The sequence below is a fragment of the Aricia agestis genome, chromosome 20, assembly GCF_905147365.1.
Source record: "Aricia agestis chromosome 20, ilAriAges1.1, whole genome shotgun sequence".
NCBI lineage: Eukaryota > Metazoa > Arthropoda > Insecta > Lepidoptera > Lycaenidae > Aricia > Aricia agestis.
This window is the reverse complement of record NC_056425.1, coordinates 10,237,136-10,260,500: the sequence shown is the minus strand read 5'-3', so window position 1 is coordinate 10,260,500 and position 23,365 is coordinate 10,237,136. Positions and strand designations below refer to the sequence as shown.

The following is a 23,365-nucleotide window of genomic DNA, read 5'->3' as shown; positions in this document are numbered from 1 at the left end:
AGATTTGGGCGGGGGGGGTTTATGTCCCCCAATCTAAGGTCAAATTGAAGAATTTCAAAATCTTCCCAAATAATAAAAGGAAATTTCTAGCTATCCCATCACCACCACTGCGTCTGACCTTGGACAGCTATCAACCCAGAACCGTCCGAGGGCGCAGATTAAAAAAAATAGTTTAGTGACTAGTGAGTGAGACAAAACCCCCCCCCCCCAAACAGCTTGTTTTCCTAAAATATTAATTATTTATTTTTTATACTTACTTACATAGTTTTAATAATTATAATAATTGATATTTTGAATGTTTTTGTGTTTGATGAATTTACTATTTTAATAAATCTAAACATTACTAAAACGTGTTTTGCTTTTATACGTTTAGTCCTACATAACCAAATAAAAACCTTAGATGTAGGCTGTAGCTAATGTTAACTGGTTCTATTATAATAATTATGGGCCGCCATGAAAACATAAAAAATGCTCTTTCATATAATTTCCCCCGTTTTTTCCACATTTTCTACTATTTCTTCGCTCCTATTAGTCTTAGCGTGATAAAATATAGCCTATAGCCTTCCTCGATCAATGGGCTATCTAACACTGAAAGAATTTTTCAAATCGGACCAGCAGTTCCTGAGATTAGCGCGTTCAAATAAGCCCTTTCAAATAATTTCCTCCCATTTTTTCCACACTTTCCTCTATTTCTTCGCTCTTATTAGTCTTAGCGTAATAAAATATAGCCTATAACCTTCCTCAACAAATGGACTAACACTGAAAGATTTTTTAAATCGGACCAGTAGTTCCTGTGATTAGCGCGTTCAAATAAGCCCTTTCAAATAATTTCCCCCCGTTTTTTTCCACATTTTCCTCTATTTCTTCGTTTCCATTAGTCTTAGCGTGATAAAATATAGCCTATAGCCTTCCTCGATAAATGGGCTATCTAACACTGATTGAATTTTTCAAATCGGACCAGTAGTTCCTGAGATTAGCCCGTTCAAACAAACAAACAAACTGCAGAATTATAATATTAGTATAGATGATAAGAATTAAGAATTCCCTAATCCATAATAAAACCGTAAGACCTGGTGAATAGTAATATCACTATTCACCAGGTCTTACTTTATATTATAAATCAGACGATAATGATTATTATTGAACACTGACCTCCATTGTACAAGTACGCAATGGAGATCTGTGTTATTGAATGAATAAATGAATTAATTATTATTTGTTTCTATAATTATGTATACTCTATGGGGCTAAATTTGCACCATAAAATTCAAAATAATATGCACATATTTTAATAAAATAAAAATAAAAAGTTACTGTTTCCGCCCGGGATCGAACCGGGGACCTTGTGCGTGTGAAGCACACGTGATAACCGCTACACTACGGAAACCGATTGGTGGGGTGCGGAATTTATTGTACAATTTCAACAGAAACATAGAGGAAACAAAAAATTCACTTTTAAATGTGGAATTTAGTGATGTAAGTTGCGACATTGATCCTTTTTCGTGTGAAAACCGTGCGAAGTCGAACCAAAATAATAGTAAACGTAATCGTCCAGCTCGTCTCAGTCAGTCACGCGGCTAACTCGGTCGTGGCTAGTCGCGGCCACGTCATCGTGACCTTGTCGGTGTTAGGTTGTAATAAAATTATAAATTAAATCAGCAATAAATAAATAAGAAAGATGGATCCCGAAGCCTTCTTGGACCTGGCCAACCAGGTCATAAAACTCAAAATGTATCCATACTTCGATATAGCACATTCTTTGTTGTGTGCCCTAGCCGTACGAGAGGATTTAGGAGCAGGTAAGAATTAAATTCTATAATTATTTTTATCGATGCAGGAATGAGCTGCATTTTGTTGTTTTTCAGTAACTTTTTTTAACAGTAACTGTTGATTTGATGATATCGAGTCATTACAAAATCAATGTACAGAAATACCACCGATAGAATTTATAAATAGACTGGTTCCCGGCTTTCAGTATTTATACTGGTTAGTACTACTACGGGGCCGCTCGCTTTTTATACGTATAGGTATTATAAAGAATATACTTAATATTATTAGGTATTTATTTAATGTTTAATAATTTATTCATCTAGGTACCTATGTAAATAAGTGTTGATACTTATTAGTTATCTTATCTTAATATGCGGCACCTTGTAATAATAATATACTTAATGGTAATTAAAAAACGATAGCATAATTCAAAAGTCTAGTTTTCGTTAGAGACAAATGACAATGCTGCAGATATTAATGTGTGGTTTCGGATTTGAACCTCGGACTAGTAATTTTTTGTTTTTTTTGTGCTGATGCTGTAGGTATTTGGTACAACACTCTACAACACTTAACTATAGTTTCTTTCAAATACTGATAGATGGAGCTTTTTATGAAAGAAAGTACAAAATTCAAGAAATTAAAAAATTAGAAATTGTTTTACCTAAATAATGTTACCAATGTGTTACCATCACTGATTGTTTTTAATAAAAACGAAGTCAATATATAAGTCGTATGTTGTCGGCAAAAAAAAGGAATCTATTGCCTGGGCTCGTCCGGGATTTGAACCCGGGACCTCTCGCACCCGAAGCGAGAATCATACCCCTAGACCAACGAGCCATACTGATTTATATCGAAATTAAAACACTCTTCCCTTATTTGTTGACGTCATGTTTAACACTTCATAGTTCAATAAACTTTTGCAAAACTATGTTATCAACATTGATTGAATTTGCAATAAACGCCATAACAGTAACCGAAGAATAACAACGTTATAATAAAAAACTTTTTATACTGGTTAGTGGTTTGTTACAAAGTTTACGAATCGCAATGGGGCCACGGCATGAAGGTATAATACTATCCTTAATCTATGGGCCACGGCCCACGGTAGAGGACCTGCCAAGACCTTCTGAAGACAAGAGAAACAAAAAATTTTTTAAAGAATATTTTAGTAAGTACTAGGTAGGCATATTTCCAATTAGCAACTTAGGTAAACTTACACGTTGAGAAGTTTTTATGTGCTATAAAATAATGATTAAAATCATTAATTTATACGTCCTATAATGTTAATTAATGTTATATTATTTCGAATGTATAGATTAGGGTTGCTGAGGATTCCTCTTCCGCTTCCTCATAATGAGGAAGTTCCGCAATATTTTGGGTTCCTCAACCGCTACCGCATCCTCATAAATAAAAATTAAAAAATCCTCTTCCGCTATCGCTTCCTCAAAATTTAAGAGGAATTTATGAGGAATTTCACTGCGCATGCGCGTCGCGAATCCAATCATGGCAACGCACACGCCAGAGCCAGAGAATTGTATCATTCACTCATTTTTTTTGTGTGCGTTGTTGTGTATGTTTAGTTTGGGAAAATCAAGGAATTCAGACCGAATAAATCGTGTAGTTTTGAAAGTTGGTACAGTTGTTCCTAAAGGTGTCCAGATGAATATACTAAAAGTCTCCGAGGGTGGGACAAGAGCCGGCGCGCGGTGGAATCAGGGGACTACGTTACGCCGATTTACTGTATCTGTCTCTAGGTACAGTTAATCGAGGTAACGTATTCCCGTGATTCTTCCTTCAAAGTTGATCCTATCTAAATTTATTCTTTTTAAATATCTTCAGGAAGAATGAGTCTATACCACTACGTTTTTATTTTATCGTAAACATCTTTCAAATTTATTTTATGGTCGGTCGATTGGCGGGGTACGGGGCATTATTTTTTATTTATTAGTAAATTTAGAAAAAATCTAACGTAGCTTTAACAGATCATAGTACTTATTGTATAAAAATCATTTGTCTAAACGCATTGTCCAGGGAGTAAATTGGGGAATACGTTTGTATGGAAAAACAGTGCGAGCGTACCCTTTTAATACTCTGTATTTCTTAAAGTAATGATCGTTTGATCGTACAGTTTGGACGTAATTTATAGTAATGTAGATAATTAAGGTAGAAGTCACTAAAAAGATATTTTAAATAATTTTCGAGTCACAAGCAAAAACCTTGAAAAAGAGACCTTTCCCCCCCTTCCCCACCGCCGGCTCTTGTCCCACCCTCGGGGACTTTTAGTATATTCATCTGGACACCTTTAGGAACAACTGTACCAACTTTCAAAACTAGACGAATTATTCGGTCTGATCGTCGATTTTGAAACTAATTTTCTTAGTCTAGTTACTGAACTCCTCCTTAATTGTGGGACGGATTTGGATGATTCTTTAGTGTGTATGTTTTGAGAATGATTTAGATTCATAGTTTGGTCCACTGGAAAATGCCCTTTTAATTAATTTTTGTGTAATGTACCTATGTACCTAGTTATGTACAGACAGGACAAAGACTTTTGGGTTGGGCCCGCTAGTATTTATAATTTCCTTTCATCCTCTTCCTCATCCGCTTCCTCTTCCGCTTCCTCATCCGCATCCTCTTCCTCAAAAAATATCCTCTTCCTCATCCGCATCCTCTAAATTTGCGCGTGAAAATTCCTCTTCCTCCTCCTCTTCCTCATAATCACTTCCTCAACAACCCTAGTATAGATATACGAACTCTGTTTAATCATTTTAATTTTTATCAAAGTAGATATAACTGCCAGTCTGCCCTATCAGTTAATGCGTTTTGTAATCAATTTATCATTTTGATTGCAAGCATTGCAAATTATATAATGAGTACTGACCTAATTTTTAATACGTAAATGATGTTCAATTAATAACTGGGGGAGTGTGACTGGAAGCAGCTCCGGATTTATAAATAGGCCGTATAGGCCGCGGCCTAGGGGTGGCAGCATCCTAGGGGGGCGGCAGGGTCCATAGGGGGCCGACAGATTTCGTGCATGGGGCGGCGGAAACAAAGTGGCCTACACCACAGAATAGATAATAATATGTATTAAGATGTATGAATAGATAAAAGATAATAAGTATGGGCAAGGGCCCGAGCGTAACGAGTTTCCCAGCACAAAAGTGAAAAAAAATTGGTCTTTCAGCGCTGCTACTTTCACATTGAACTCTCAATATGAAACACGTACACACTCTGTATTATCACTTAGTTTTGTTACACCCTGTATGTACCTACTATAATTACCGTATAATGGACGTTGTTTATTAGGACTTAGGTATGTTTTAATTATGGTATTCAGAAGACAAGGCCATGGTAAACCATACAATTTTATTTCACACATAAAATTGTAATAATTTGGATTATTTCCAAATTATTACAATTTTATGTGTGAATTAAAATTGTAATAATTTGGAAATAATAACGCAATAATAAAGTATTTTAATAATTTGATAAGAATTTTTTTTTAAATATTACTTAACCTACTGTATCTTCAATATCCCATAGGCTATATCGTATATTTTGAAGATGGATATTATAGTTATTGCCTGTCCCTTTCGTCTCTGGTTTTTAGCTGATATACATATTATTTTTTCAGGTGCACAAGCTTTCTCCCGCAAACATCCTCTGGCATGTTGGCTATCCACGATGCTGGTGATATTCGCCGGAGGCATGGTAGCCAATGGTCTACTAGGAGAGCCCATACTGGCGCCGCTGAAGAACACACCACAACTGGTCATCGGCACAGTCACGTGGTAAGCTTTTACTCATTTTAAGAGCCATTGAGATGAATAAACCAAGGTCTAACAGAAAATCGGCGTGAAATAACGTTTAAGTTACGATGTAAACAAATTATAGATGTCTTTTATTTACAAGCGATTGACTACAAAATTTTAACGCCTCTACAAGGCACTGAGTTTGTAATTATGTAAGTACACAAGTCCTAGGTTTTCAAAATATAAAAGTCTTTGAATTTTACAATAAATTATGTTATTAATAATTTATTTTATTTTCCAGGTACATAGTATTTTACACACCATTTGACATAGGGTACAAAGTGGGTAAGTTCTTGCCTGTAAAAATAGTTGCAAGTGTCATGAAAGAGATCTACAGGGCAAAGAAAGTGTACGATGGTGTCACACATGCTGCCAAGCTGTATCCTAGTGCCTACGTCATAATGGTCATTGTTGGTAAGTAAAACTTCAAGTTTTCTTGATTAGAAACGAATAACTACATTCGAGTTCATATTAATCTTGGTTCAAACTTTGGTATTGCTTTTGAATATCATACCTGAGACAAACATTAGGGCACTGGCTCTGCGCCAAATAAGTACGTTGAACGCCCAATCAGTTAAGTGTCCGTCTGGTATATTTATATGAAGTAGCAAATAAACACTTTTAACTTTTTTATTACTGTATAAATAGATCCTTGATAAAAGTTTTACGTAGAGAGTAGAGACGTAAAAAGTGCGTATAGTAAGAAATTGTTTACTTATATATAAAATTTTATTTACTGGAACATCTTTTCAACCTATGTTATTATGATTTATTTTCGCATCTTTCAGGTACCCTCAAAGGCAATGGAGCTGGGTTTACCAAGCTAATAGAGAGATTGGTACGAGGAGCGTGGACTCCCACAGCCATGGAGACAATGCAGCCAAGCTTGTAAGTTGATGATTTGGTGCAATCACTGTCATGCCACTGCACTTCAGTCCGGATTTGTATTTTTATGATTAATGAGCCATTTTATTTCCACCGCACCGCCCCATGTACGAAATCTGCTGCTCCTAGGCCACGGCCTATACGGCTTGTTTGTAAATCCAGGGCGGCTGGCTTAAATAATATGTATTTTTAGTTATACAACCTGCAGGTAGTAAGAATAACTGCCGTATAAAGGACTCTGAAAGTTTCACTTCAGAGTAAGACCATCAAATTCAACGTTGATTATAATCAACTAAGAGTTGTAACTTGTAGTACAAGAGTAAGGGTAACTTATAAGTTACCCTTACTCTTGTAATGAAAAACATTGTTCCACGTCAGTTCGCTGAAGCATCACCTAAACCACTCGTTAGAGTCGTTAGTCAGAGGATGATCCGTTAAGCAAATATATTAGTACCTACTCAGTGAATTAGTGTGTTAATTTTCAAAGAACGAAGTCATTCGTGAAAAGGCATCGTAATAATATGCTTACAAGTTATAAATGTTCATCTACGTTCAGTTTGGCCATTGAATGATCATAATGAGTTGCGTCTTTAATATTACATATTTAAATAATATAATAATTTAGGTAATCACTCGTGAGCTATGTATGACGAAATATTTATAATTTATGCTTTGTCACCCTAAACTCCATTATTGATAAGAAACGATGCAATTACGACCATGAAGGCCAAGCTACGAATAATTCGTGCCTCTGCGAAACAACAAGTACGTAACTTTCACAGCGTTTGTCTTACTTAAGTTTTAATATTATTCTTTTCAGTTACACAAAGGCGTCTCTAGTTGCGTCTGTGATCTTCGTGTTGGACAAAAAGACTGATCTCATCTCAGCGCCCCACGCGCTTGTTTACTTCGGCATTGTCATATTCTTCGTCTACTTCAAGGTGAGTTTAATGTGAGATGAGTGAGAGAGGGCGGAGGAAAGAGAAAAAAAGAAGAATGCTCTAAGAATACCAACAGGGCTTCATCTATCGTACCGCGGATCGTACCCACTACAAGGACTTGGCGGGCACTACCGTGCCCCCCAGGCCCTAATAAGAATGATTTAAACTTTATTTATTATAATTTATACTGTCGTACATATTAAATAGGTACAACATGACTGGTGAGACATCTCCAATACTTAAGGAGTTTTCATAGTCTTTTTTATTATTATTTTCCAGCTATCATCGATTCTACTCGGCATCCACGATCCATTTGTGCCATTCGAAAACCTGTTCAGTGCGCTGTTCCTGGGCGGAATCTGGGACTCACTCGCCAAGATCCTTGGCAAAGGACAACCGAAGGAGGACTCGAAAGACGCCAAAAAAACTAATTAGTGCTTTACGCGTAAGTCCTTTTAATTTGAGGTTTTTATAACTAAGTACATACATACAGTTTAGTTAATTTTATAAAATAACCGCCGTACTCAGAGACATTTAATTATGATTAACTTTCAATTTAATGAAGTTATTGACAGATGTATGGGGCTTATGTCAAAATTTTGAATTTATTACAATTTAAGTTATTAATGTTCCACAGTCCACTCTGAGCGCGGCAGTTATATCCTAAGATCCGACCGTAAAATCCTGCATGAATCGTTTTTTTCGATCAAATATATTTTAAAATAATCTTTAGAACGTATAGAATGGATTAATGTTGGGTTGCCTTGTTAAAAGTAGCCGCAAGTACCTCTAATTGAGTAAAATGAAAGCCCGTAATACAAACTTGCGTGTACCTATTCAATGGAAAAATAAGAACTAAGAAGGAATGACAGGACACTACGCATAAAAATAAAAACGCCTGTTAAATAAAAATTGCAATCTTGCGGGTTCTCGACGTCCTCAAATTCTCCCAGGCATAATAATTGTAGGCCTGATCATTTGTAATTTGTCTTAAACAAAAGTGATGGCAACCCCAGTTTGCGGCTATCGTGCAACTGGCAACCATGGATATTCATGCACAAAATGCATAAAACTTTAATTTTGTATCAAAATTATTAAAAAAATCGATGCTTCAATTCTGTTTGTTTCTGTTTACGGGCTGGCAACCCTCGGTTGCGGCCGACTTAGAGCTGGCAGCCCCGGATCTAGGGGGGAGCAAGCCGGGGTCTGTGCCCCGGGCCCCGGCTTGCTGCCCCCTAGATCTTGCCCGCCCGGCTCCCGCACGCTTTTAAACCCTACCCTGTTAATTATATTAAGTATATATCCTACATAATATTGATAGCTGAAATTTGATAAAGGTGAAAATAAACATAAGTAGGTAGGGGGGGGCGGCATTTTTCAGTTTTTGCCCCGCCTGAAAAAAATTGAAGATCCGGGGCTGAGAGCTGGCAACCATTTATATCTTATTTTGTCTCGTCATTTTCTTTTAAATGATGTAAAATTTACTGAAAAAAATATTCAAACAAATTATGCATTTATCTCATGAACATTAAACTTAATTAGAGGTACTTGCGGCTACTTTTGACAAGGCAACCCAACATTAATCCATTCTATACGTTCTAAAGATTATTTTAAAATAAATTTGATCGAAAAAAACGATTCCTGCAGGATTTTACGGTCGGATCCAATACTATTAGTGTTCTAATAATTTTAAAATGATTTTTTAATCCTTTATGCGTTGCTTTGCTTCATAGTAGTTCAAAGTTTTGTTTTTAAACAAAACATTTCATAAATCCCATAAAAAAGTTATTATCATAATATTTTCCATCATTGTAGCAAGATAACATTAGTAAATCATGGTAAATCAAATGTTTTACTTCTTCACGTTTTAGACAATTTAAATAAACTTTTACGGTAGAGCTACCGCCAAGTCTCATGTTTATGTATTCTATTGCAGGTTGCTTCCATATTTTATTGACTGACACCGACAATTCCAGCGACGCAAATATACATAAAAGAAGTAAAAAATGCAAAAAAAATTGTAAAACCCTATAAATCCTTTAAAAAAATGGCACAACGACCAAATTTAGTTTTGACTAGTCATATTGTATTTTAGTTTTAAGCAAAGAGAATGTCATATACTACGTAACAGTTTTAAGGTTATAGGTATGTTACCTATTTTAATATATCTACTGTTAAGTTTGAAACACAAAAATATGTTACCTAAAAAGAGTATTATAGATTGGTTGGTGCAATATTTCATGGTTTCAAGGTTTCGTACCACGTCTCACTCATGGACTTGGCTATCCTTTTATTATGTTTGAACTTTAAGATATGAAATGTTTGCTTTTATATTTATATGTTACCTATTTTAATATATCTACTGTTAAGTTTGAAACACAAAAATATGTTACCTAAAAAGAGTATTATAGATTGGTTGGTGCAATATTTCATGGTTTCAAGGTTTCGTACCACGTCTCACTCATGGACTTGGCTATCCTTTTATTATGTTTGAACTTTAAGATATGAAATGTTTGCTTTTATATTTACCACAAACCTATGCAGTAGACCAGTGTAAACAGTGAATGTTTTTAGTGTGATAAAATGAGCATTGTAAGTTATTTAAGTTCGAAACGAACGATCATATTATCGACTTCCTTTCACTTCCTTTCATATTTTATAAATGACTTTATGAAACAACTGACTGATTCGCATGGGTGCAAGCGATGAGGGACATTCGTTTCGTAAAAAATAATTATATTTTAATAATATGATTTCATTAATTTCAATGTATTAATATTTTATAATGTAAGTAATCATTAGGGATTATTAAATTCGAAGTTGGTGTTTTCACTTTTGTTCTGATAAAAACCAGCAAGATCCTTACATTTAAGTAAGAATATTGCAAATTGCGACAAAAATATTAGCAACAGCGACAAAAAAGGAAGCAATAAATTGTTTTTGTTATACATGTTTTGTTTTATTAAAGCCCTCAAGATTTATTCTATATAAATAATGCCTATATCATTAGCCATTTCATCACAATGAAATGGGCGTGAGCGCCATGAGGTGAATAAAAAAGTAGATACCTATATGCAGTAGGTATTGAAACAGCCAAGGCTCCAGCCCTATCTTATTCTATCATGTATGTAGCAACTTTGCAAGCAAGTAATTGCAAAAGTGCGTAGAGTCAGAATAGTTTTGAATTATTGGTTATTGGTAGGTCTAAACTTTACACACTAGGCCGAAAAGACGCGGCTGAAGTTCCGCATGATTACGCCTGCAATGTAATTTCGACATGGTGTGTCATCGGTCATTTAAAACACATTGCAGGCGGAATCAAGCCGAACTTCCGCCGCGGAAATTCGGCATCTAAGTGGACACTAATTAGTGTCCTCTAAACACGCAATGCCAAAGAATCGCGGCCGAAATTACGTTCCGACGCATTCGGCTTATATGACATATGTACAATGAGCTGAAATTACGCGGCGGAACTTCAGTTGCGAAACTTTGTCCGATTATTCAGCGAGCTCTAACGCCGCCGAATTGAAGCCGTAATAAAACATTACCACCGAATCGCTGCCGAACTTATTTATGCTCGACCAAAGTTCGGCTGTACGCTTTAACCGTTAACGTGACGTAATTTCGGCGTGGTGTGTCATCGGTAATTTAAAATACATTGCAGGGGTAATCTTGCCGAACTTCGGCCGCGTATATTCGGCATTCGCTTCGATTGGCTTCGACTCTGCGTTAGTGTTAATAATTGACCATTAGTTAGTTGCCGATTATCAATGAGTCAGTAAATAAGGAAGGCTATACGCCATGATATTATAATTTATACTATCAAACTAAAAAAACTGGTGAAATCACTCAATTTTTAGGACAAAATGCTTATGCTATACTTGTATATAGTAAAAAAAACATTAAATGTCATTTTACTTTGACATTTGGGTGCGTTCCGGTAAATCGTACACTAGTGCATTTGCATGCTAATTCTCAATTTGATGACATTTGATTGGTCACCGAGACGTCAGACGGTATCGATGACACTGGCCGGTACACTGTTGACAGTTTCGGAACACACCTATTACAATTGAAAATAGTAAACAAATGCATTGAGGTTAAATTTTTCTGTAAAAAATAAATATTAAATCTTTAACATGGACTTATCTGAAGCTGAAAAAGATTACTTTGTTAACTACGAGGAACTAGAAGTGCGATGACTACTCGAAGTAACTTTACAACACTAAATTATAACCTCAACATCATAACAATAATTTACTTTTCAGGTTCATCGGTTAATGCTTGAAGATATACCAAGGACAGAAGCTTACAGAAAGGCCATATTTGAGAATGAAGTGTATTTCAAGGATAAAGTGGTTATGGATGTGGGATGTGGTACAGGTATTCTATCACTATTTTGTGCTCAAGCAGGCGCGAAGAAAGTATATGCCGTCGAAGCTAGTAACTTAGCGAATGTAGCCGAGGAAGTAGTGTTGGAAAACAATTTCAAACATGTAATCGAGGTAATAATTTTGCCCTATCTATACAACAAACTACAAATTTTCGTCACCTCGCCTTACAATAGCACAGTTTCACAATTACATATTGTGCCTTGCAATTTTATTTATATTAACATAATATGTGTTCAGTGTATACTCCTACATGCACATTACATACTTACACAAAAAAAGAGAACCTAACCTTTGTCTAAAAATGTGACAATAAAACCAACCCTACCCATTTTTTTAACCATTGCAGGTATTACACAGCAGAGTTGAGGACGTTAAACTACCTGATGGCATAAAAGTTGACATTATAATATCTGAATGGATGGGTTTCTATTTACTGCATGAGGGCATGCTAAATTCAGTTCTGGAGGCCAGAGACAAGTTTCTAAAAGAAGGAGGCGAGATGTTTCCTGATTTTGCTACTATACATGTGGCACCATGTAGGTAAGAGATTTATATTATGTAACAAATCTAACATACCCTGCTAAAGTTATTCCTATTAAACAAACAAAAAAGAGATATGAAAGCTATGTACTAAACCACTTAAAATTTTAATTACAACAATTTTATAAAGGTGTTACAATCATATTATTATGGAATTTGTTTGGAATTAATTTGTATAAATTTTTAAGAACATTGCAAACAATTTTTGCTGAGGCTAATATAATAGTTTCTATATTTTTGTGCAGTTACTATGCTTCTCTAGATATATTCCCTAAATATTATACATATACAACTTTCAGTTTACCAACATATAATGAGAAATGGGTGAAATTTTGTGGAGTATCCTTGAATTCATTTGCCAAACATCTTCGGGAAGCTAAAACAAAACCTGAAATAATGCAAGTATGTCCTGATGATCTACTGGCGCCTAGTAAAGTTGTGGCAGCATTAGACCTAAAAAAAGTCAAAATATCAGATGTAGATGAATTTAGCACTGAACATGTAGTTGGTAAGTGAATCAAATAATCTTATATCTTTACACGAGCAATCCATACTAATATTATAAATGCGAAAGTATCTCTGTCTGTCTGTCTGTCTGTCTGTCTGTCTGTCTGTCTTGCTTTCACGCCAAAACTACTGAACCGATTGCAATGAAATTTTGTACACAGTTATTCTAGAGTCTGAGAAAGGACATAGGCTACATTTTGATGTGGGAAAATATCTTATTTCCATGAAAATATCGATGAAAATTTATTCGCATTGCGCAGGCCAGCGCTCATCCCGGGGGTCCTGGGTTCGAGTCCCGCAGGCGGAACAAGTTTTCAATGTTCCTGGGTCTTGGATGTGTATTAAAATAATATTTCAAAAATCTTAAATATATTTTATGTATAATATTATAAAAAATCCAGAAATATATCGATGCAATTTAGTTCTAATACGATTCAACAGATGGCGTTTTATTTTTTACTTAAATATATTTTATGTATCTATACTTCTATACTAATCCATACTAATATTATAAATGCGAAAGTATCTCTGTCTGTCTGTCTCACTTTCACGCCAAAAACTAATATTATAAATGCGAAAGTATCTCTGTCTGTCTGTCTGTCTCGCTTTCACGCCAAAACTCCTGAACCGATTGTAATGAAATTTTGTACACAGATAGTCTAAAGCCTGAGAAAGGACATAGGCTACATTTTGATGAGGGAAAATATCTCATTTCCATGAAAATAACGATAAAATGAATTCCTACTGCTGTTTCAAAATATGAAACCAGATGGCGTTCTAAAATAAAGGAGTACGTGTACCATGTTGGCCTATTATTCCATGCAGAAATATAATTTATCGATGCAATGAACATTTTAGTTCTGATATATGACAACAGATGGCGTTTTATGTTTTACTTCATTGTAATATAGAATTAATCATACTTAATGTTTTTTTTTTATAATTTTTAATACGTTAGAATATTATGTTTAATAATATTATCACTTGGTATAATCTATCTTATCTATTCCTACTGCATTTCCAGATAACGCGGAGTGTACCGTGTTAGCCTATATTTCATTCAGAAATATCAATGCAATGAACATTTTAGTTCTAATATAGGAAAACAGATGGCGTTTTATATTTCACTTTATTGTAACAGAACTAATCATACTTTATTACAATATGTTTTTATTCATAACTAGCTGTTGCCCGCGACTTCGTTCGCGTGGACTTCAGTTTAATAGCGCGCGGTGTCAACAAAATTGGTGTCAAATTAAAAAAAAATGAAAACACTGGTGAGTGGTAACCCCTTAATAATTATTCAAAATACCCAAAAATAGCTGTGCAGGGTGCACATAATATTTCATTATTTTAAATTAAACTTTATTTATGCCAAATGAGTAGTGAGTTATTAATAAACGTGTATAACAATCGAAAGAATCGAAAAAAATACATTCAGATGGTACCATCTCATATAGAAACACGCTTGAGTAGCGCTATCTAGCGCGATGTAGGGTCTCTTAGCGCCATCTCATTATGAATTTTTGAAATTTTCGATCGCGGAAAAACGAGACACAATAATAGCTTATCTATTGTTATCGCGGCCGGATGTGGCCGCTTGGGGCTTCATGAATTAAATAAATGTACGCATAAACAACCCCTTCTTTCAGTTAAAAAGTCTATGTCCTATGTCCTTTCTCAGGCTTTGGGCTCTGTCTGTCTGTCAGTCTCGCTTTCACGCCAAAACTACTGAACCGATTGTAATGAAATTTTGTACACAGATAGTGTGTACAAAATTTCATTACAATCGGTTCAGTAGTTTTGGCGTGAAAGCGAGACTGACAGACAGACAGAGATACTTTCTATATACTATCCCTTGGTATATTTTGACCCTGGTTATAACGAAATTTTGTCAAAGGTTTTATGAAGCTTTGAAATGGACACCAACTTTGTTTATTTAAATTTTAAAGTTGGTGTCCAATTTTCATTGTTTTAAATTTCACGTAAGTATATATAGGTATCATTGTTTTAATTTTAAAACAAACAATTTAGCGTGCCGCGGGATTACCTTCGCTTTTACGCGAAAGCTACCAAACCGAAAATGTTTGGTCTGCGAGTTACGACTTGCGACCTCCTCCGTGGACCGTGAGTAATTTGTATTCTGTGGTTGCGAGTTGCGACTCGCCGGCCGCCGCGCCGCGTGCTTTAGGTGGGGGAAACATGTCCAAGTGTGTCTACCCGAACGGGCAGACACGTGAGGGCAGACTATTGTGACACACGTATGCGAAATTGAATTTTTTCCGATAGAAATTCATTGGTATTTGCTTCAAATTGATTACAAAATTGTGCATTAAGTTTTTTTCGTTTTTGGTTTTCTTTAGTTAGGTCATCGCATTGTATTTTATTCGTCATTGTTATATTTTGTTGGTACATTTATACTATAATTTCTTCGTTTTGTTTCTTTAATTGTTACTGTTCTTTGCTGCTGTTGCCCGCGACTTCGTCCGCGTGGACTTCAGTTTATAGCGCGTGATGTCAACAAAATTGGTGTCAAAAGCTTTTATAAAAAAACCCTGGTACCCCTTAAATCAATACAGCTGTGCAGTGTGCACACGATAAGTATTTCATTTTTTTATATTAAACTTTATATTTTATGCCAAATTTTAAAGCTTATTTAGCCCTCCAATTACACAACTTTACCCATAAACTATTTATCATTGATAGATTTAAGGTTACGTCACTGCACAGATAAAGTACTGAGTTATTTAATACCGTAGAATAGATATAACAATCGAAAAAAATCGAAACTTAAATGTAAGATGATACCACGTCTTATAGAAAGACTTTTGAGCAAGCGTCAGCGCGATGTAGAAGACGCACGGCGCCATCTATTATGAATTGTTGGAACTAACTTAATTTGAACAAATTTACGCATTTTCACCCCCTTACAACCCTTTTTTCCAGTAAAAAAGTAGCCTATGTCCTTTCTCAGGCTTTAGACTATCTGTATACAAAATTTCATTACAATCGGTTCGGTAGTTTTGGCGTTTGGCGTGAAAGCGAAACTGACAGACAGACATACAGAGATACTTTTGGCGTTTGGCGTGAAAGCGAGACTGACAGACAGACAGACAGACAGAGATACTTTCGCATTTATAATATTAGTATAGATTATGTGCACACTGCACAGCTGTTTTTGGGTATTTTGATTAAGGGCCGCGCTACACCGGAATGGCAGCGGCGAGGCGAGCACTTTCAGCGCTGCCATTCCGGTGTACCGCGGCCCTAAGAGGGGTACCACTTACCAGGGTTTTAAAAAGTTTTTAAAGACACACATTTTGTTGACACCGCGCGCTATAAACTAAAGTCCACGCGGACGAAGTCGCGGGCAACAGCTAGTTCTTGTATATATATAATTGGAATCTCGGAATCGGTTCCAACGATTTTCATGAAATTTGGTATATAGGGGGTTTCGGGGGCGATAAATCGATCTAGCTAGAAATCATTTCTAAAAAATGTCATTTTCATCGGATACCGAGCAAACCTCGGTCAAACAGCTAGTATCTATATTAGGGTGGAGCGAAAAATGTTTTTTTTGATATTCGTTTCGGCATACCTATAAAAAGTTGCTGTTACTGTTCACAAATATACGTACAACATTTTATTTAGATCATAATAAATTTAGAGGTGCCTCCAACGTCATGAACTTTAGAGAAATTCGAAAAACTTTGTCAAAAACCAGCAACTTCTAATATTACCAAATTAACGCTGAGTTATATTATGTGTATTCCGTTACGTTCGTAACTGTTTAAGCTTGAATATTGCTCAGATAGATGGGGAGATTGAGGCAGGAGAGGTGATTTCATTGCACTTTTCAATCGTGGTCTGAACGCCATAAAGTGCGCGCTATTATTGTAATTCTGCTTGTGAGAAACAGTGATTTTAAGCACTACCCACAAGAAAATAAAGTCCTGTAAGTAATATTTTTAAATTCCTGTTCACTTATTGTTGATTATTACAGTCATAATATGTCGTCAAAACACGAAAAGAGACATGTTATCCCGTTAAAAATGCTATGAGAAATAATGAAAAACAGATCAGCGCACACGATGCAGATCGCAAATATAAAAGTATACGCAGAATTTATTTTGATGCCAGAAAAGGTGGCTGTGATGTTACAGTCGTGAATATAGTTTTCAAAGGAAATGTTATTCGTTTTATGGAAGAAGTAATTAACAAACTATTATAGTAGTTTTTTGTTTGAAATGCCTAATTGTGAAATTAAAAAAAAACAATTCAATAATCAACACCAAACAATCTCCTTTTTTAACCGACTTCCAAAAAGGAGGAGGTTATATGTTCGGCTGTGGATATATTTTTTTTTATTTGTGTATGTTCAACGATTACTCCGCCGTTTGTGAACCGATTTTCGAAATTTTTGTTTTGTTGTATGAGGTTTCACTCCAATTTGGTCCCATTTTCACAAAAGTGTTGACTTGATGATGGGAACCATGAGTAATCGAGGGAACTCCTCGAAATTTATATGGAAACATATGGTGATTTTGGTTTTATGAGAAGCATATGCTACCAAAACGCAAGATTTTGCACCGATGTATACTATGGTTCCGAAGATACTAAGAGAACTCCGGATTCATTATAGATACAAGTTTGGGGGTTTAGGCGCTGTTTTAAGAACTGAAAGCATATGCTACTATGCAAATTACATTCATCATTATCATCATCATTACCACGACAGGGTCACCAATGTCACAAAAATTGAACATAACAAATTCAACCTTAACTCCAGAGCGTAAGGCACACATTTGACATTACTTCTGAGAAGTAAGTTGCTTCGATAATATTTTTAAATGTAAGTATTGTTTAAAATTATCTGCAGCTGATATTATAATATTTTGTATGTGTGACTGTTAACAAATTGTAATAACTAATAAGATACGTAGAATAATATGCAGGTGTGTTATTCAACGTAAGTACTTATAGTAAGTACGCGATGGTTATATGAACTAAAAAGTATTAAATATTTTTTCCTATATAATACTTTGTGCCTTTTTCCGAATTCGGCTAAAAATCAACTATTTCTGTACTCAATCTTCATAATTTTGAAGTCGGTGCCAGTTCAAAAAGTTTCAAATATTCTGGCAGACTGAAGATTCAGCTATATCTGGTACCGACTTCAAAATGATGAAGATTGAGTACAGAAATAGTTGATTTTTAGCCGAATTCGGAAAAAGGCACTATTATATAGGAAAAATTATTTACTTACTTAATACTTTTTAGTTCATATAATATGGATCTTATTATTGTTTTTACCTTGGAAGTCGGTTTTAATTTTTTGTTAAAAATAATAATTCTGATGATCATTCCTTGATAGTATATCATAAATATTTAAATTTTCTCGATAAAAACATTGATACCACTAACCAGAGCCTGTAGTCAAGACCTTTTCTTTATCGATTCTTTATAGAATCGTCGATCAAAATGTATAGAATTAACATTACACGAGTCGAACGTCAACGTCATATTCGCGATTTTTTAAATCAATTCCATACATTTTGATCGGCAATTCTATAGAAAAGCGATAAAGAAAAGGTCTTGGCTAAGGTATCAGGCTTTTATTTAACCACTGGATACTCGGCAAAAATCTGTCAAAAATAGAAATCCAAAATCCAAAAAAAAAAGGCGCCCTTTTTTACAAAATATAATGTAATATTTTTACATCCAACCCACATTTTATGTTTCTGTGAAAAACATTAACAGCTATGTTAAATTTTCTATCTATCAAGCCATCATAATAATTATAGTATTTAGTCTGATTTAATGTATTACAATGTAGTTTTTTTACAAGGAACAGCAAATATAGAAAAATACTATTTGTCAAAACTAAACAAATGTTTTTAAAAAATTCGTATTTTTCGAATTTTCAATTGGGTTGGGACTTGGCACCAATAACATCAAGACAAGTAAACTATATTTTGTATGCAGAATTTACTCATGAAAGAGCAACTTTCTATTGCTATGCCATTAAAAAAAAATAAAAAAAAAATTTCTTCATACATTATCGCTCCACCCTAATCTATATCTATACTAATATTATAAAGCGGAAGTTTGTTATTTAGTTTGTTTCTTTGTTTGTTTGAACGCGCTAATCTCAGGAACTACTGGTCCGATTTGAAAAATTCTTTCGGTGTTAGATAGCCCATTTATCGAGGAAGGCTATAGGCTATGTTTTATCACACTAATATTAATAGGAGCGAAGAAATAGAGGAAAGTGTGGGAAAAACGGGGGGAAAAATGTTTGAAAGGACTTATTTGAACGCGCTAATCTCAGGAACTACTGGTCGGATTTAAAAAAAATATTTCAGTGTTAGATAGCCTATTTAGCGAGGAAGGCTATAGGCTATATTTTATCGCGCTGAGACTAATAGGAGCGAAGAAATAGAGGAAAGTGTGGAAAAAACGGGGGAAATTATTTGAAATGGCTTATTTGAACGCGCTAATCTCAGGAAGTACTGATCCGATTTGAAAAATTCTTTCAGTGTTAGATAGCCCATTTATTGAGGAAGGCTATAGGCTATATGTTATCACGATAAGACTTATGGGAGCGAAGAAATAGAGGAAAATGTGGAAAAAATGGGGGAAATTATTTGAAAGAGCTTATAAACTTGCGTGCAAAAAAATCGACCCACCTCTCTCCTTATGATTCAAACGGTAATAACTCAAGAAATATAATTAGTATTAAATAAATGTTGGAATCGTTTTAAAGGTACTACCTTTACAATAAGGATTTAATTATTGCTATTATTGTAATTGTAAATTGTTTACTAATTCTACAGCCTTAAAACAAAAACCGGTCAGTTTGGCATAACATTTCAGTAGGCGATTAATGACATCTTTCTTGTAAAAAACACTAACAAATTGATTTCAATGGCTCATAGTGCCACCCATTACCCTAATTTAGGTTTCCATCCGGGTTTTCCTTGACCTTATCAAAGTTATGATGAACTCCTGAGCGATACCATGCCGATCTTCTTGTACAGCCACCTGGGTCCTGAAGGGTATCTGCGGCAAGAGTCCGGGCCCTGACCCTCCTTTTGAGTTCTCCCCATAGGTGCTCAATAGGATTAAGGTTAGAACTCCTTGCTGGCCAGTCCAACCCCGAAATTTCGACGTCGGAGAGATATTGACGAACTTTCGCAGCAACGTGCGGTCGAGCATTATTCTACATCAATATGAAACCTTCATCAACAAAACCAGCACATGGCACCGCATGTTGTCCTAGTACGCCCTGAATGTATCGATAGGTACTCAAAGTGCCAAGGCGTGGCCCGGTTACGAACTCAAGATTGGTTTATGCATCAAAAGAAATCTCGTCCCCATACAGTCCCCGAACACCTACCAAATGGAAGCCTTTCGTCAATGCACGCCTGCGCAAATCATTCTCCTTATCAACGGTATGCTTTTCTGCGACCATCGTTACCATAAAGACTGATTTAGCTTTCATCAGAAAAGATCACGACCCGCCATTGCTCCAATGAAAAATCAACATAAGAACGTACGAAACTAAGCAGCGCTTGACTGTGTGCTGGGGCTAATTTTGGACCGTTAGCGAGTTTTTGTGAAGTCAAACAGCTGCCTGCAAGTCTTCATCGTACAGTCTACTCAATTACTGTAACTCATCCGACTTCTCTTGGCCGTCGTTGCACTTGAACTGAAATGAGATGTCGATTCCGCAAGGACGTTGACACCTTAAAACGGTCATCACGTTCAAATGTAGCCCAATGTCTTCCTGAACATGGTCGCGTGGTAAAGTTTAGAGTCTCTAGAATACTTCGGTATACTCTTGTAACCGAAGTTCGACTTAAATTAAGACTTCTAGCCACAACTCGTTGTCTAAATTAAGCTCTTAGCAAAGCCCTTGCTTGAGAGGCTTTATTTGGAGTAATATCTATTTCGCCACAAAGAAATTACGTTTAAAAAGGAGTTAAATGAACAATAAATCAATAAAAATCGAGACAAAACAAAAACAATAAGATTTGACCGATTTTTCATATATTAACGATTAAAAAACTGAGTGATGGGGGTGCTTAGTGACTTGTGTCGTTTGTAGTCAAGCATGTTGGAAATGAAAATGTAGAGTAAACGTACACATTCCCTATCATATTAACTCGCATTATTAATAAAAAGAAATAATAAATAACTATAACTTTTTAAGATATAGCGACTTGAATAGAAATGCGCGGGGTGGGTCGATTTTATTGCACGCAAGTGTATGAACGCGCTTATCTCAGGAACTACTGGTCCGATTTGAAAAATTATTTCAGTGTTAGATAGCCCATTTGTCAAGGAAGGCTATAGGCTATATTTTATTACGCTAAGATTAATAGGAGCGAAGAAATAGAGTAAAATGTGTAAAAAAAGTGGGAAAATATTTGAAAGGGCTTATCTCACGAACTACTGGAGCAATTTTTCTGTTATTTGGCACAGATAAGAAGTAGACCACGTGAAGGATCATAGGCTCTTTTGGGGACTAATTTGTCTGTGAAATATCTAATTTACGCGGGCGAAGCTGCGCGGAACGTTATATTTCGCGTGGTCACGACATGACGCGTAAACGGCTGGACCCATTTTGCTGAAATTTAGTATAAAGATACATTGGGTCCCGAAAAAGAACATAGGATACATTTTGTGCTGGAAAAATGTACGGTTACTGTACAATATACTTTTATGATTTGCCCGTAAACTATTCAATTTATTTTGATGGAATTTGGTATGGAGATACTTTGAGTCTCGGGAAAGGACAAGGAATACTAATGTTATCCCGGAAAATGTACGGTTCCCGCACAATTAACTTTTATGATTATTGCCTTAACTATTCAATATATTTTGATGAAATTTGGCATGGAGATAGGAGATACTAATTTGAATCTGGGACAACGAATGTTTTTTGTCCCGGAAAATGTGCGGTTCCCACACAATATACTTTTCTGATTTGCGCGTAAATGACTCAATCGAGGTACGGGAACAACTATAAACTAAAGTCCACGCGGACGAAGTCGCGGGCAACAGCTAGTATTATTTAAAAATGATTTTCAAATGTGTTAGTCGCGCTAAAACTCGAAAACGGCTGGACGGATTGGGCTGATTTTAGTCTCAAAATATTCGTAGAAATCCAGGGAAGGTTTTAAAGTGACACAAAGTTCACCGGGACAGCTAGTCTTTTTTAAATAAAAAAAATAGTTTTCTTTTTAAGCAAAAATTCTCAGTACTATGTATAAAGATCTTATAATTTGCTAGACGACGTGTGTAACATCGTTGCGCCAAAATTCGTTATCGCGCGGGAACCGTACATTTTTCCGAGATAAAAGTATCCACAGATGTCCTTTCCCTGGACTCAAGTATACCAAATTTCAGCAAAATCGGTTCAGTGGTTACGGCGTGGAGAGGTAAAAGACAGACAGACACACACATTTATTGCTTTTCTCTCAATCATTATGATTATTTTTTTAATTGGCAGGAGCAAGCAGAAACGGTAACTTCCAAGGAGTGTGCATATGGTTTGAATGCACGTTTCCACAATTAACAGATAAGGATCAAGTCACATTAAGCACAGAGCCATCTTGTGCATTAACACATTGGAAACAGACAGTTATATTTTTACCTGAAAGCATAGAGGTGGAAAAAGAAGAACCAATAGCTTATAAACTTGATATGGTTAGGGACAGTGAGAGCCATAGAAGGTAATTTAAAACGTTTTTAATACCATAATTTTTAGCACGCCCGCGCCATTCCAAACCAATGACTTGTTTATAGCCTACTTTAGATGCTAAAGTTTTCACTTATCTATGATAAAGCCAAAATAGAGTTTAACAATTCATGTTTGATTAATTTATATCATAAGAAATTAATTTACGATTCCCTTTTCAACTACATAGTTTCTGTGCAAAAAATGCCTTAGGAAACATTTAAAAGACTATGTTTAAATAACACTTTACTTATACTTTTAAACTTAACAAAAACAAACATAATATAATTTAACATTTATTTATTACAGATATAAATTGGAGCTGACATTACTGGATCCTACCGATGTGGAACACCCAATGGGATGCTCGTGCTATCAGACAAAGTGTATTCTGGTCAGAGCGGTGATGGCAGAACAGTCGGTGTTGATGGATGAAGACATTGTCAGTGATGACGAGGGCAGTGATTAGTTACAAGTACATGTTATTATTATATATTTTATTAAGAAATGACAGTTGCTTCAAGTTTTACATGTTTTGAACGTTATATAAAATTTTTATATTAGATAAGATTTTTTACTATCGAGATATGGTTTGGCGTGATTAATCTCATGCACGGGATTATCGAACTGTAGATGTCGATGTCAGCAAATGACAAGCCACTTAGCAATGTCTAAGGGTCTTATACTGCACGCCAACTGCAACTGAACTGCAATCCGACTGCGCGTTTGGTTTGCAGTTCTATTGCAGTCGTGTCAACTGTATTCAAA

General features: G+C 35.5%; 2 protein-coding genes and 2 non-coding genes across 4 annotated transcripts; 2 read left to right on the top strand and 2 right to left on the bottom strand.

Moving 5' to 3' along the window:
• Positions 1-1,314: 1,314 nt before the first annotated feature.
• Trnav-cac lies at positions 1,315-1,387 on the bottom strand. Its single transcript has one exon. It is a non-coding gene; the product is annotated as a tRNA-Val (tRNA).
• A 168-nt stretch (positions 1,388-1,555) lies between these two features.
• Positions 1,556-9,411, top strand: LOC121736972 (trimeric intracellular cation channel type 1B.1). Its single transcript, XM_042128463.1, has 7 exons — positions 1,556-1,799; positions 5,408-5,564; positions 5,827-5,999; positions 6,374-6,473; positions 7,291-7,411; positions 7,691-7,856; positions 9,348-9,411. Exons 1-6 carry the CDS (start codon positions 1,679-1,681, stop codon positions 7,844-7,846), a joined length of 828 nt encoding a protein of 275 aa, XP_041984397.1. The 5' UTR covers positions 1,556-1,678; the 3' UTR covers positions 7,847-7,856; positions 9,348-9,411.
• Positions 2,536-2,607, bottom strand: Trnap-cgg. Its single transcript has one exon. It is a non-coding gene; the product is annotated as a tRNA-Pro (tRNA).
• Positions 9,412-11,473: 2,062 nt separating the features above from the next.
• Positions 11,474-23,160, top strand: LOC121736969 (protein arginine N-methyltransferase 1). The gene is made up of 6 exons (XM_042128458.1): positions 11,474-11,604; positions 11,680-11,916; positions 12,152-12,345; positions 12,645-12,853; positions 22,370-22,592; positions 22,907-23,160. Exons 1-6 carry the CDS (start codon positions 11,551-11,553, stop codon positions 23,064-23,066), a joined length of 1,077 nt encoding a protein of 358 aa, XP_041984392.1. The 5' UTR covers positions 11,474-11,550; the 3' UTR covers positions 23,067-23,160.
• The last annotated feature ends 205 nt before the right edge of the window (positions 23,161-23,365 follow it).